Raw genomic sequence first — 15,452 nt, forward strand, 5'->3', positions numbered from 1 at the left:
CTCTTTCTTCATGTATTGGATTAGTGTAATTCTGATAAAAATAATTGAATTCAAAACTCATAGTCAAAATTGTCTTGGGGTAAACACATATACGAGGTCAAAACATTTGGGTCAAATTATCCTGTAATATTGAAATTTTCTGTAAAAAATGAGAAAGAAACTCAGGAGACAAATGAGGAACTAAAAAGTATTTACCTGTATGACAGATAAAGGGCTGATTTCCTTTAAAAAAAGATTTTTTTAAACCCATCTAACAAATCAGTAAGAAAAAAACAAGAATGCAGTAGAAAGTAACCAAAAGTCATGACCAGGGAGATTACAGAAAAAGAATAGAAATGCCCTAAACAGTTCTTAAGGAAAAGTTCAAACATACAAAAAGAATAGTTTAATAAACCTCCATGTGTCTCCCGGGAGTCCACAATTATCTGCACATGGTCCTCATTTTCCCACCCTTGCCCCTGAATTATTTTAATAAATCCCAGGCATTATATCATTTCATTCATAAATATTTCAGTATGTCATTAAGGACTGTTTTAATATACATAACCAAAATACTATGACTAGACATAAAAAATCCTAATATTTCCTTAATATCAAATATCCATTCAGTATGCAGATTTCCCTGATTGTCTCAAACATTTTTATTTATTTGAATTTTCTTGGAATGAGGATCAACCTTAAATCTAGATTGCAGGTGGTCATCTGTATCTTTGTCTGGTTTTGGTATCAGGGTAATTTCCTTCCCTCTATTTTCTGGAAAATATTATCTAGAAATAGTGTTACTTTTTCTTTAACCATTTGGTAGAATTCTCCAGTGAAATCATCTGGGCCTGGAGATTTGGGGGTGGGGTAGGGTAATTTTTATATTGCAAATTCAATTAGCTTAGCTTTTAAAAGGCTATCAAATTATTTCATTTTGGGTAAGTTGCAGTAGGTTGTACTGTTTTTTTTTTTTTAGTAGGTTGTACTTTTCAAGAAATTGGTCCATTCATCAAAGTTGCATTTATTGCTATAAATTTCCCTGTGAGCACTGATTTTACTGCATCCCATAAGTTTTGGTGTGTTATGATTCATCTGTCTCTGAGTATTTTCTAATTTCCTTTGTGATTTCTTCTTTGACTAATTGGTTATTTAACAGTGTGTTGTTTAATTTCCACGTATTTGTATATTTTCCAATTTTCCTTCTGTTATGATTTCTAGTTTTATTTCACTGTGGTCAGAGAAGATGCATTTATATTATTTCAATCTTTTAAATTTATAGAGACTTGATTTGCGAACTAACATATAGTCTATCCTGGAGAAAATTTCATATGCACTAAAGAATGTGTATTCTGCTGTTGCTGGTAAAGCGTCCTATAGATGTTTGTTAAGTCTAATTGGTTTGTAGTTTGCTTAAGTCCTCTATTTCTTTTCTTTTTTTTTTAATATTTATTTATTTGGCTGCGCCGGGTCTTAGTTGCAGCACGTGGGATCTTTGTTGCGACATGTGGGATCTTTTCAGTTGTGGCATGCAGGCTCTTAGTTGTGGCACGGTTCCCCGACCAGGGATTGAACCCGGGCCCCCTACACTGGGAGTGCAAAGTGTTAACCACTGGACCACCAGGGAGGTCCCAAAGTCTTCTATTTCTTCTCATTTCCTTTTGTGTATATTTTTAAGATATTTTCTTAATGGTTACAGTTCATTACCATTAACATCTTAAATTTATAACTACCTAGTTTGAATTGTTACTAGCTTAGCTTCAATAACATAAAAATTTCTCCTATACCACTCTGTACCTCTCCCTTTATATTTGTCAAAAATTGTATCTTTATACATTGTGTGCCCTGATAACATAGGTTTCTAATTTTTTATGCATTTGTATTTTAAATCATGTAGGAAATAGAGTTACAAACCAAATTACATTAATACTCCTTTTTTTTTTTTTTTTTCTTTTGCGGTACGCAGGCCTCTCACCGTTGTGGCCTCTCCCGTTGCAGAGCACAGGCTCCGGACGCGCAGGCCCAGCAGCCATGGCTCACGGGCCCAGCCGCTCCGCGGCATGCGGGATCCTCCCGGACCGGGGCACGAACCCGTGTCCCCTGCATCGGGAGGCGGACTCTCAACCACTGCACCACCAGGGAAGCCCAATACTCCTTTTATATTACCTATGTAGTTGTCTTTATCAGAGTTCTTTATTTCTTCACATGTCTTCAAATTTCACTGATTTCTGCTTTTATCTTTATTATTTCCTTCTTTCTGTTTGCTTTGAATTTACTTTGCTCTTCTTCCTCTACATCTTGAGGCGAGAACTTAGATTAATGAGTTGAGAATTTTTCTCTTTTGTGATGTATACACTTATTGCCTAAATTTCCCGCTTGGCACTGTTTTAACTCTGTCCCACAAATTTTAATATCTTGAATTTTCATTTCATTTAGTTCAATGTATTTTTTTTTTTTATTTCCCTTGAGACTTCCTCTTTGACCAATGAGTTATTTAGAATTATGTTGTTTAGTTTCCAAGTGTGGACATTTTCATGTTATCTTTCTGTTACTGATTTCTAGTTTGATTCCACTGTGGTCAGAGAACACACTTTGTATGATTTCAATTCTTTTAAATTTATTGAGGTTTTTGTATGGCCCACACTATCGTCTATCTTGGTATATATTTAATGGGCACTTGGAAAGAATGTGTTAAGTGTTCTATAAATGTCAATCGAATCCTGATGGTTGATCGTGTTGTTGAACTCTTTATATTTTTGGTCATTTTCTGTCTAGTTATTCTATCACTTGTTGTAAGAAGGGTATTAATTGTGATTTGTCTCTTTCTCTTTTTAGTTCCATCAGTTTTGCTGCTGTCCTTTGATTGTTGATTGCATGATATATTTTTTTATCCTTTTTCTTTCAGCCTGCCTATATCTATCTATCTATCTATATATATATATATTTTTTAAAGATTAATTTTCTTTATTTTTGGCTGTGGTCTTCATTGCTGAGCGCGGGCTTTCTCTAGTTGTGGCGAGTGGCTACTCTTCATTGTGGTGCACGGACTTCTCATTGTAGTGGCTTCTCTTGTTGCGGAGCATGGGCTCTGGGTGGGCTTCAGTAGTAGTGGCATGCGGACTCTAGAGCGCAGGCTCAGTAGTTGTGGCACATGGGTTTAGTTGCTCCGCGGCATGGGGGATCTTCCCAGACTAGGGCTCGATCCCGTGTCCCCTGCATTGGCAGGCGGATTCTTAACCACTGCGCCACCAGGGAAGTCCCTGCCTATATATTTTAAAAGGATTTCTTATAGACAACATATAGTTGGTTTTGTAAATTTACTCTGCCAATATCTGTCTTTTAATTGGTATATTTAGACCATTACACTTAATATAATTATTGATACGTTAAGACATATCTCCTAATTTTCTTTCTGTGTGTTCTCTTTGTTACTCATTTCCCTGTTTTCTTTTTTCTGCCTTCCTGTGGGTTATTTGAAGATTGTTTTCTAGAATTCCATTTTAATTTATCTATAGTGTTTTCAAGTATGTCTGTACAGCTTTTTTAGTGGTTACTGTGGGTATTACATTACATATACATAATTTGTCACAGTCTACTGATGTTATCATTTTCCCCATTTGAGTGAAGTGTAGAAAGCTTACCTTTCTTTATGTCTCTTTACCCACTTTCATTATTGCCAGGTAGGGGTGGAATTCCAGGCTCCCAATGTGGTCTCCACTGACACTGTGGGGAGAAGGTGTAGCAGGAGAGGGTTCATTAACTGGCCAGCAGAGATGAAAGTCCTGGCTCCTTTGGCCTTATCTCACAACACCCCACATTGGTGGGAGTGGAGTCAGGGCACCTTGAATCAGGGTGGAAGCCTAGGCTCCCCACTCAGCCTTTGCTGATGTGGCTGGCCATAGTCTTCATAGTTTTTTTTAGTGGTATTTGGCTGGAGTAGAGCTGTTATTGTCTAAAACTTTTCTGTCCTGCTAGGATGATCCTTTCCTAATCCTTTGAATAGAGAGAGCCGGCTTTGGTTGGGGCTGTTTTTTCTGTTCTGTGCCCATTGGCTTTTTTGGGTAGCCCACTCCAGCTTCTTTGGCCCCAAGTCTGGGGTCTCTGAGGCAGAGAGGAAAAACTAGGGAACTCACCATCGTGTTGTTCCTCAGGTCCTGAGGTCCCCGTGCGCCTGCCTTCTCTTTACCTTTCAGTTTTCTTATGCTTGTTGCATATACAATGTCCAGGGATTTTAGTTTTACTTAGCAGGAGAAATTGGGGAAAGCTCCTCTGCTCCATCTTCCCAGACATGGAAGTACAGAGGGGGGTCATCTGTCCTGAGGAGTTTCCCCCAGTCTGCACTTTACTGATTGCATTCCCATGTATCATTTATTGCGTCCCTCTGTCCCCTGCATTTTCCATCAATGGTGGTCACATTTAGAGGCTTTGGTCAGATGCAGATTTGACTTTTTGGCAAGAGTATTTCTTTTTTTTTTTAATTTAAATTAAACTTTTTATTTTGGGATAATTGTAGGTTCACATGCAGCTGTAAGAAATAATACAGAGGGATCCCATCTACCCTTCACCTAGTTTCTCCCAACGGTAATGTCTTGTAAAATAAAAAATCACAACCAGGATATTGACATGGATGCAGTCAAGGTACAGAACATTTCCATCGCCACAAAGATTCCTTTCTAGCCACACCCACTTCTCTCCCTCCCAAGCCCCTGCTAACTCTGGCAACTACTAATTTGGTCTTCTTTTCTAATTCTGTCCTTTCAAGATTGTTCTATAAATGGAATCATACTGTAGGTACCCTTTTGGGACCGACTTTCTTTCTTTTTCTTTTTTTAAAAAATTTTTATTGGAGTATAATTGCTTTACAGTGTTGTTAATTTCAGGTGGACAGCAAAGTGAATCAGTTATAGATATACATAGGTCCACCCTTTTTTAGATTCTTTTCCCTTATAGACCATTACAGAGTATTGAGTAGAGTTCCCTGTGCTATACAGTAGGTTATTATTAGTTATTTGTTTTATATTTAGTAGTGTGCATATGTCAATCCCAATCTCCCATTTTATCCCTCCCTAGCAAGAGTATTTCATGGGTGTTCTTTTGCCAGGAGGTACATGCTGCCTCACTGTCCTTGTGTGCCATTGGCAGCCTTCATTGGTCATTGTGTAGATTCATTAACTTATTAGGGGTACAGATGGCTTTCAACTTATTGAAAGATGCCAGCCTCAATTAGAGGTTTGAAAATGAAATTTTAAAGTATGGGATACTATTTTTTCATCAGCCAGATTGTCAGAGGTCAAAGAGTGTTAACACGGATGTTGGCAAGTGTGCAGGAGACAGGCAGTATCACAGGATTCCGGTTTGGGGCATCCCCTTCCAAATGACGAATGGCCCAGCAATTCTACTTCTACGAATATCCTGTGGATACACACACGCGTGTGCAAAATGATGGATCAGTGAGGTTCTTTATTGCATATTGTTTGGATTAGCGAAAGTGGCTAACCACCAATTGTTCCTCCCTCAAGCAGAATTTCCCAACTGATATGCTACTAAGTTTCATAAGTTGTGGTAGACGTGATGGTACCCCCGCCATGTGCCTTCAGAACACCCTCGAAGGTCAGGTGCAGCTTTGGTCAGTTCTCACTCAAGAAACAGGTGCCTGTGCTTCCTTGACCATAGGTTTATGCTTGGCAGGAAGGAAGTGCCAAATACTGAGGAGAAATGACCTAGGAGCAGCCCTCAGCTGATGAGGGATGGGAGTTAGTGTATAAATACCTCGTGTTCTTTCCCCTAGAATGTTCCACGGGTCTTTCAAGGATCCCCTGGGAAGGAGCCCCATTGTCTGAGTTGGCAGGTTACTCATCATTGCATCCTCTGTTGACTTCCTGTCCTTCCCTGACTCACTGTCCCTGCTACCCTGGGATCACCTTTTAAACTACTTATACCTGAATCCTTATTTTAGGCTTTGCGTTTGGGGGGTATCCATAATAAGGTTAGAATTAGCCCCCAGACTAGCCACCTCAGGCGTCCCCAGAGCTCTGGTGGTGAGGGGTGGGAGGTCTGACAGCATAGACTGATGAAGTTTGTATAATATTTATGGTGCCAGAAACCCTTCTTAAGCACTTTACAAGCATAAAATTAGCATTAAATCTGCATAACCACCCATCAGGTAGGTATAGTTATCATTCCCATTCTACAGGTGAAGAAACTCAGGCACAGAGAGGTTAAGTCACTTGTCCCAGGGCACACAGCTAGCCCTGGAAGTCTGGTTTCAGAGTCCAGCTACTAACCACTACACAGCCTGTCTCTCCTGCGGCCCCCACTGTTCCACCAGGATGAGCTAAGCATGGCCAAGTTTGGGCTCTTCCTTCCTGGACATCTAACTGCAGTGATCGCCTGCACAGCATGTGGCCTCCCATCTAGGAGGGCCACCCACCCTCCACAAGGACCCTCCACAAAGTCCATGGAGCCACTGGAGAAGTTTGCTTTCCAGGTGCCCAGGGAGCTTGGCGCGAAGCCTAGGAGAGATTGATGTTCCTAAAAGGGATGGCCAACTAGCTGCTGGGGGATGCCCCACCACATAAATAGTTTGCAAATAAGGGCCTTATCATTGTTTTTATTGTTATTGTTTTTACAGTGCAATTGGACAGAACACAATTGTTTTGCTTGGTGGGGTGTAGGGGGTTGGGGTTTGGGGGGAGTATTTTTCACACCAGTGCAACTTAAGCCAAGCTGATGCGGGCACTGGTCATTTCCCACTCAGTAACAAATTTACAAACCATGTAAAACGTGTAAGACAAATGTAGCAGGCCAGGCCACTATATTATGTTATATATTTTAAAATTTTATTCTTAGAAGACCGTTTTCTTTATGTCCCTATCCTCGGTACCTTAGTGTTTGACTTCCTCAAACTTTAAGACTGACTCCTTAAAATTCTGTAGTAAGACCATTTAAAGTCATAAGAATTCGCAAGTTTCTTTATCATGAAATTATTCAAGCTAATTATCCACGTGTGAAACTACTGAAATGGGATAATAATTTAGGAGGGAATTATACTCCATATAATTTAGGAGGGAATTAATACTCCTTATGCCCTGAATTCTAACATTAGTGCATGGATATTTATTAAACATCAAAGAGGACAAACTTGTAGGCATCATATATGTTTGTTTCTATTATTGTCTATATATTAAGAAAAAGTTCTTGGGTTTTTTTTTTATCTCATGACAAAGGCTGTGATGGTGGAGATAGAAAAATGGAGAGCTGGATATTATGTAATGAATTTGATCATGATATAAGTTGCTGATTTTTGTGAAAAACTTGTTAATTTTTAAAAATTGCACAAGCAATGCACACAATCATTATCTTAAACTTTTATGGAATTCAGAAGGGTGAAAGCTAACTTTAAACCCTTGGCTTGCTAAAAGATTTTTTAAAAATCATAAATAGGTGTGAATTTTACAAAATACTATTTTAACAGCTACTGAAATACCGTAAGGATTTTCTTTGTGAATGTTTCGGTACAATGAATTACCTCGAAAGATTTCCTATATTGAGTCAATCTTGTTTACCTGGAATAAACCCTACTAGGTCATGAACTATTATTCTTTTTATATGTTGTTAGATTCCATTTGTTAATATTATACTTAGAACTTTGGCTTGCATGTTCATAAGTAAATTGGCCTAGGATGCGCTTTCCTTTCCTTGCCTCCCTGCCTCCCCTCTCTTCTGTTCCGTTTTAATAACAGTTATATAATTTTCTCAAAAAAAAAAAAGAAAAAGAGTTTGAAAGCTCTAGGTCATTTCCTGTGCTCTGGAACTCACAATTATTTTAAAATACCCAAAATGAAAAAGTTCATTTGGATTCGAAATCCACTTGATTACAACACTGTACTTGTCAATTAAAGAAAGGGAAAAACTATTAAAACATTAAAATATAATTTCAACTGTAAGTTCTGGAATGGCTTAACATTTTCTTTTGTCACCTACTTGAGGTTACAAAGTCTTGTCAATGCTGACTACCAAGAATTTGAAGAGATCATTGTTAATAAACTTTGATCAGGAACTGTGTAAACCATTTTGATCATAAAACCTCATATAAAAAAGTTGTGTTCATAGGAACAAGATCAAGTGTCTCAAGGAAAAAAATTTAAATAGTGTATCTAGATATATTAATCAAAGTTAATTCTTCATATCCGATGAAATATGTTGTATTTCATCTCTCATCATAAAAATATATAGAAATGGAATGAATTTTCCCCCAGGACCCATATAGACAGTCCAAAACCACTTCCAGCTTTTCCTCAGTGTGCATTTCCAGTATTTTGTGTGTGTGCCATGGCATGCTTAAGGTTGGAATCACTGAGTTCAAGGTCTGGTTAAAAAAATGTGGAATATTACATGGCTAGAAAAAAGAATGAATCTGCCATGAGTTAACTGTTGAAGCTGCACAACAGTGGGAGATTCGTGTATGAACATGGAAACTTCTATAAGATACACCATTTAGGTGGGAAAAGCAAGGCACAGTGTATCTGTTACCATTTTTGAAAAAAAAAGTATCAGAATATATTTATATTTATGTATTATGTGAAAAGACGTTTCTGGAAGGATCTCAAGAAGCTGGGGAGGGGACTTGAGTGGCTAGGGTAAGGGATGGGGGCCAGCGTCATGGGCCTAGAGGTGGCGGGAGCCTGGAGGCTTTGGAGAATGGTGACCTTGAGCCCTGAGACAGCCGTGGCAAGCTGTGAATCCGGTACCCAAGGGGTGGTAGTGTAGACGTCCTTCTGGTGAGCAGGACAGAGGATGGAGGACGCCGCGGAAAGCTGGTCAGGCGGGAGACAGAGGTCGTGGGCACGCGCAAGGGTATCTGGGGTTGGAGCGGCTTTCAGCTGGCAGCCCCCGGCCACCAGGGGGCAGTCAAGCTCGCTCCTGGAAGCGGGCAGGGAGGAGCACCCGAGGCAGGTGCCCCGCCTCCAGGCCCGCCCCCCGGCGGAGTCCTGCTCCCTTTCCCAGGCCCTTCCCCGACCTCCGGGTACAGCCACGTGGAGCTCCGTGTGGAGCACCTCCTTCTTCCTCTTGGGGGTCTGCTTGATGGCGAGGTCATTGATGCCTCCCCCCCTCAACTTCCAGTCTTCGTTAGGTTATCTTATTCAATTTTAACCACAATCGCTTGAGATGGGTACTGCTATCTTACCCATTTCATAGATGGGAAAGCTAGGGCATAGAGAGGTTAGGTAACTTGCCCAAAGACCAGGAATGGCGACCCAGGATACACCCCTGGCCTGTCCACTCTCAGAACTGGAGTGTTAACCAAACCATGGCTTCTCCACTCTTCTCCCCCTCCAGAACCTTCTCCACATAGCAGCCAGAGGGTGCTTTGGGGGCTCTAAGTGGTGTAGCACTCCCTGACAACCTCTCTCTGGCTCTCACTGCCCTCAGGACCAAGTACAGTCCCCTCATCCCACCTGTCTGGCATCATATTGACCCAGGAGCCTCCAGACACAGCAACTGTTCTTCAACCCGGAGAAAACTCTTGCTCATCCTGTGCATTTGCTTCTTCTTCACCAGGACCACTCTTCTTGCCTCCCTGCTTCTTTTGGATAGCTCTTATAGATTCTTCAGGCCCTGGCTGTGATATCACTTCCTCCAGGAAGCCCTCCCTGACTCCCAGACAGGCTCAGATTCCATATTAAATGCTGTTAGAGCACTCACTATGAGCCTCTTGTGTTGCACTGGCCTCAGATGTGTGCTTCATTTTGTGATTATAATAATATCGTTATTTCAAAACCTCAAAATCACCCTTGGTTCCTCTTTCTTCCTAGAGCTCTCTCCAATACATCAGCTGATCTTGTGGGATTATCTTTAAAATGTTATCTCAAGTCTGACCCCTTCTTACCTCCTTCCCTACTACGTCCTTCATGTCTTGCCATGCTTCCTCAGGGTCATCCTGTTTCCACTTTTGCCCTGCAACTGCCAGCCATCCTTGTATTCGTCTGGCTGTCTCCCCGACCAGAATGGAAGCTCCATAAAGGCAAGGGCTTTGTTCCCTGCAGGATCCCCAGTGCCTAGGACTGTGCCTGCACAGAGCAGGGCTCAGTAAACACTTGCCAAGTGACCATTTGACTGTTTCTCCCACTAGAATGTCAGCTCCTGAGGGCTGGGACTGTGTCTGTCCTGTTAATACACAGCCCCAATGCCCAGCACACAGCAGGTGCTCAATAAAAACCCAGTGTACAGGTGGAGAAATTCAGGCCCAGAGGGAGGAAGAGACTTGTCCAACGTCCTCCCCGGAGAGCAGCAGAGCCAGCACCGGTACCCAGCTCTCCTGCAGCCCCTCTGCCAGCCAAGCATCCCCTCCTTTCCCTGTCCCAGAGCACACAAGAGCCCAGGCCCTTTGCTCACCAAGTCAACACAGTTTATTACTGAACTTCACTTTCACTTTCACACAATTTCAAAGAGCTGGAACAAGTGTGGGGTGGGGGTTGGGGGAGGGACAGGTGCCCCTCAGGAGCCAGGACCCCCGGCTGGCTTCCCCGGACCAGGGCAGGGGAGGGAGCATCAGGCCGTTCAATCTCTGGGCACCAGCTCTCCACGTGCACACGCACAGCAAGCCAGCAGCTCCTCACACATAAATACAGACACGCTTAACAAAAATAGTATATCATCTTCACAAGGAATAAAAATTAGTCTCAAATATGTACAGCAGAGAGCCCGGGGTGGCCAGAGCTAGGCCAGGATCCCCAGGGATGAGACAGGCCATGGGTGGAGCAGAGGAGAGAGGGAGGCCTGAAGAGCTCCTGGCCAGGCCACCCTGACCTTGGCAGCCCGGCTGCCCAGGCTGAACGGGGGTGGGGCACAAATCGATCAGGCCAGGCAGGACTGGCCCCTCCAGCCAGCCCTACCTCCACCCCACACACAAGGCTCTCTTTCCTGCCCTTCCTGCCTGAGGTAGGGAAGACCCCAGGGCTCCCCCAGCTGTTCCCCGTGGCTCCCCCTCACCTCTGGGCAGAGGCCCCTGAACCCCATGGGCAGCAGCCCAAGGCAAAGGTGCCACAGGACGATCTCCTTGCAGGAAGCGAGGCAGCTGAGGCCATAAACAGCTCTGGGGCACCTATCTTGGGCCCAGTCGGTCCCTCAGTCATGGTCATGGGAGCCAGGGAAGGGGAAGGGAACTGGGGTGGTGCTCAACTGCAAGGGCCACCCAAGCTTTGGCATGGGGTGCTTCCTGCAGCTACAGCTCCCCCATCCCAGGTGGGGCTGGCCTCTAGCCAGAGGCCTCTAGAGGACACTGGGATTGAGGGTAGGGACTTTGGCCAGGCCAGAGGTGGGGAGGGGGTCCTGGTCCTTGTTTCTGTATCCCAAGCAGTCTGAATCCCTAATTAGTCAGAAGTGGCCCCTAAGCGGCTCTTGGAGGGTGGGGATAAATGGAAGGGGAGCCCAGGTCCGGGAGGAGGGAGCAACAGGAAATGATCAATTCTGAGGCCATAAACATCAAAATGAAGGCAATCTAGTCTCTCTTTCTGGGGAAAAGGGTCAGAAAATTTTCCAGCTCCCTGGCAGGAAAGCATCCTCAGTGAGGCTAAGGGGGCAAGGGGTTCCACCAATCAGGCAGGGCACTGCAGCCCCCAGTCACAATCCCCCCAAACCTGTCAGCTTCCACGGGACAGATTCTGGGGAAATTTTGTGGGGTTTGAGGCCGGGAGAACTGAGGTGTCGGGGAAGGCGGCTTTCACAGAAGCATGGTAAATTCTAGAAAACTAAATGAGGGGACCAGGTCTAGGCCCAACCCTGTGATGTGTGGGTGGCCGTGGGCTGCATGTAGTGGTTCTCCGGGTGGCGACGGTGGCTGGACGGAGGGCTGTGGTGAGGGCAGGATGGCGGTGGGCGGGTGAGTGGGTGGTCAGTGTCTGGTCATTTCCGACTGAAGAGCGAGCCCAGCAGAACCACGCCAGCCACAGTCATGCCCGTCAGGAACCAGCGGTTGAAGCGCTCCTGGCCCTTCCGGCTCTCGGCTGCTGCATTGTTCCCATAGAGTTCCACGAAAGTGTCCTGCAGGGAGACAGAAGAGAAGGGAACATGCTGTTCGAGTCCTCAACAGTAATGTGGCTGGGACAAAGGGGGACCATCTGCATGCGATGGCCTTGGCGAAATGAAAAACTGTAGCCGTCCATGCCCACTCTGGGCCAGATAAAGGGTTAAGGGCTGCCCTTCTTCCTGACCCTCAGTTGGGGATAGCCAACCCATTTTATTGCTGAGAAAACAGGTGCAGAGTGGGGAAAGAGTTTTGTCCAAGGTCAGACAGCTAGGAAGTAGTACTTCAGAACCTGAGTTGGGAAAGAGATGGGCAGGGTCAGGGAACTGACAGGAGGTCAGGGGTCTGGAGCAGGGTGGAGAGAAGAAGGGAGATGAGTATGCAGGGGTGAGCAAGAGCTAGACCACGTGTGGTCTGGAAGCCTCGGAGGAGCCTGGAGTTGAGCCCAAGGGTGGTGCAGAACCACCAGGCCTCAGCCTTTCCACTGCTGCAACAGAGGGAGGGAGGGAGAGAAAAGAGCCAGGGCTAAATTCCCAGAGTGATTCAGGAGCAGAGCAGATCTGGAGGGAGCCTCTGACCAGGGCAGGCTGATGGGTGGGCAGAGCAGGGCAGAGTAGAGAGCGTAACAACAATGCAGGACTGGGATGGGGTCTATGAGGCCCCGTCCCCCACCCCAGGGGGTGTGACCCTGGGCCCAGGAGGAGGTGAGCAATAGCCCTCTCCCTGAAGCTAGTCAGGAGGGAAGCATGTGATCCAAGGAAGGAGGGGCAGTGGGTTAAATGACCAGGCCTGGGGTGGAGTCAGCCTGTGGCGCAGGGAGAGGGGAGCTTGGAGCACCCTTTAATGAGTGTGCTTCGCACCCTACCTGTCCTTTAATCCTCTCAGCAATGCTGTCTCTCCCCACTGACAGACCAGGAAGCCTGGCCTCTGAGCACTGAGGGACTTGATCAGGTCACCCAACTCTCTGGTGGAACCAGAATCCAAACCTGGTGCCTGGTGCCTAGAAATCAGTGTGCTTTGTGTGCCTAGAGAGGGAACAGATCACTGGCTGGTTCCAGAGACTGTGTTCTTGCCTCTCCACCAAGAACTCACATCATGGGCCCACACCTCTACCTGGGCCCGACTGGCTGAGCCACCAGGCGGCTCCCTCAGACAGCGCCTGCCATTTCTGGTTGGCCCCAGGTCCCACCCGGCCAGTTTGCTGACTGTGATATCTGCTGGGCCCTACTTCTAGTCTTGATGACGTCCCCTTAACTCCACGCCAAGAAGATTTTTAAAAACATAGGTCAGATCGTGGCACACCAACAGCTTTCCCTTGCACTTAGAAAGCCAGCGTCATGTCTGTTCATGTCCCTGGTACCTAGCAGAGGGCCATGCGCACTGAGCTGCCACCTTGACTCAAAGAATCCGTAACATTTATTAAACCATTAGGGAGGTAGCAGTGATGCATGAGCCAGAGCCCTTCCAGAAAGCTCACCATCTACTGGGGAAAAGGCATTGGGAGGGGAAGGCAGGCAGGCGGGGAAAACCCCACCATTCAGACCATGTCACTCCACCATCTCAAGCTCTCCAAGGCTCCCCATCACACACAGAATCAAGTCCTCACCACGGCCAGCGAGGTCTGGTAGGACTCGGCCCCTCCCCACCGCACACTGCATTCTAGTCGCACTGGCCTCCTTGCTGTTCCTTGAACATCCGCTGAGCTCGGGACCTGCTGCCCTTGCTGCCTGGAGCACTTGACCCCAGGCTCCCTCATTTCACTCCTAACTCTGCTCAAATGTGATCTCCTCAGAGATGCCTTCCCTGGCCACCCTGTCTAAAATGGTACCCACCACCCTGATCTCTCTCTACCTACCCCCTTACCTTGCTTTATTTTCCTTCTCAGCACTTTTCAGAAGCAGAGCCTACCCTTGGTCTTTGTTTTGATTTGTCTCCTGCAGTAGTCATGGCTTGATGAGGCAGAGAGCCTGTCTTGTTTCTAAATACCCAGAACAGTGTCTGGCACATAGTTGGTGCTCAATAAATACATGAGTAGAACAAAGGTCTTACATGTCTTCTAAGTGCCAGACATTGTCATCCCACTTCTCCTTCATCAGAATCCCCAGATGTAGCGATTTGAGCCCCATTTCACAGGTGAAACAACTGAGGTTTAGAGTCGGAAAGACCTTGCCTGGGGTCACCCAGCTAACAGATGGCAGAGCTAGGATCAAAACTCAGGACTGCCTGGCCCCAACCCAAGTGCTGCTACAGCAGGACACTTCCCTATGTGGGGGGCTGCAGTGGAGGTGGAGCCCTGGCTCTGGGGAGAGAAGGGCAGGGGCAGTGGCACTGGCAGCAGCCAGCGTCCTTACTCTTTGGCCTGCATCCTGGTTAGCCTCCATGAGTGTTGGCAGACCAGAAAATTCTTACAGGAATTAAAATTTTTCTGGTCCCAAGTGAAGTAGGGCCAGGTGAAGTCACAAAAAAGATTGATCTGTGATGAGGGAGAGTCCCGGGCTGTGGGGAGCATGGGAGAGGGAGGCCATGGCCAGAAGGCTCTGGGTTATCCCAAGGGACCAAATGTCCCACAAGAAACCAGGGACATTGGGTTGCAGCCAAAGTGGGAGAGGCCTGGCTCCCTCGATGGGAACTTTCCTGAAGTAGAGGGCTGGCAGCCACAGGAAATTTTCGGCTCTGAGGCTGAGCTGGAGTAAACAGGCCCTGCTGCAAGGCACAAAGCACTCACTGTCCAGGAACAGTTATTCTAGGGTGGCGGGAACATTCTCCTGTCGGTGCCAGAGAGACAAGGCTCTGATCTGCCCAGCCCCACCCCCACCCCATGCATTCGCGGTTGGACAACCTTCATCTCCATTTCAGAAGCTCCTTCTCCTAGGGATGGGGGAGAGAGGATTCTGGGGATTGCTTTTGCAGAGAGAGCAAGAGCAAAACGGGGCGTGCTGTTCCAGGGCGGGTGCCGGGGAGGCAGTGGTGTGGGTATATTTAGCCCACGGTTCACACGACACACTTGGAAACAAACACAGCCATTTTCTCAGCGGGCGCCTGATCTGGATAAATAAACAGGATTGCGGAGCTGCCCTGGTCTGGAAAAGCAGAGATAAGCCCCCACTGCTGCGAGCCAGAGCTGGCGTGGTGGACAGGGGGTCAGACGTAAGAGTGGGCTGTAGGGAGGTCCCTGATGTCACAGAGGCTTTCAGGAGACCTATCCTCAGTGTGGGTTAGGGCAAAAGTGGGGCAAGTTTCTCTTTGTAGCTATGACCACTACCATGGGACCCATGTGGGGTTTTCAGGACCACTGGGGACAGGCAGTGGCTAATGACCTCCATGGGAGAACCGTGGACTCCTAGGCTGACAGACCCTGAAGTCAACAAGGCCAACCCATTTGCGCACTCTACAGTTTCAAACAGCCTGTTTGTGGTAGAGCTTGGACTCAACCCTCTAGCATCGGGGC

The 15,452-nt window shown here is 46.1% G+C and overlaps 1 protein-coding gene across 7 annotated transcripts in view; it reads right to left on the reverse strand.

The window, feature by feature from the left end:
* Positions 1-362: 362 nt before the first annotated feature.
* Positions 363-15,452, reverse strand: part of BCL2L1 (BCL2 like 1) — a 61,452-nt gene continuing 46,362 nt past the window's right edge. For all 7 annotated transcript variants that reach the window (XM_022592748.3, XM_089896670.1, XM_022592747.3 and 4 more), the window contains exon 3: positions 363-12,021. In XM_022592748.3, coding sequence (XP_022448456.1) covers positions 11,884-12,021 — 138 coding nt within the window. In that variant the 3' untranslated portion in view covers positions 363-11,883. The remainder of the gene's footprint in view (positions 12,022-15,452) is intronic.

This window comes from Delphinapterus leucas, chromosome 15, assembly GCF_059928025.1.
Source record: "Delphinapterus leucas isolate spDelLeu-1000000601 "Yukka" chromosome 15, BTC_Dleu_Yukka2, whole genome shotgun sequence".
NCBI classification, from domain to species: domain Eukaryota; kingdom Metazoa; phylum Chordata; class Mammalia; order Artiodactyla; family Monodontidae; genus Delphinapterus; species Delphinapterus leucas.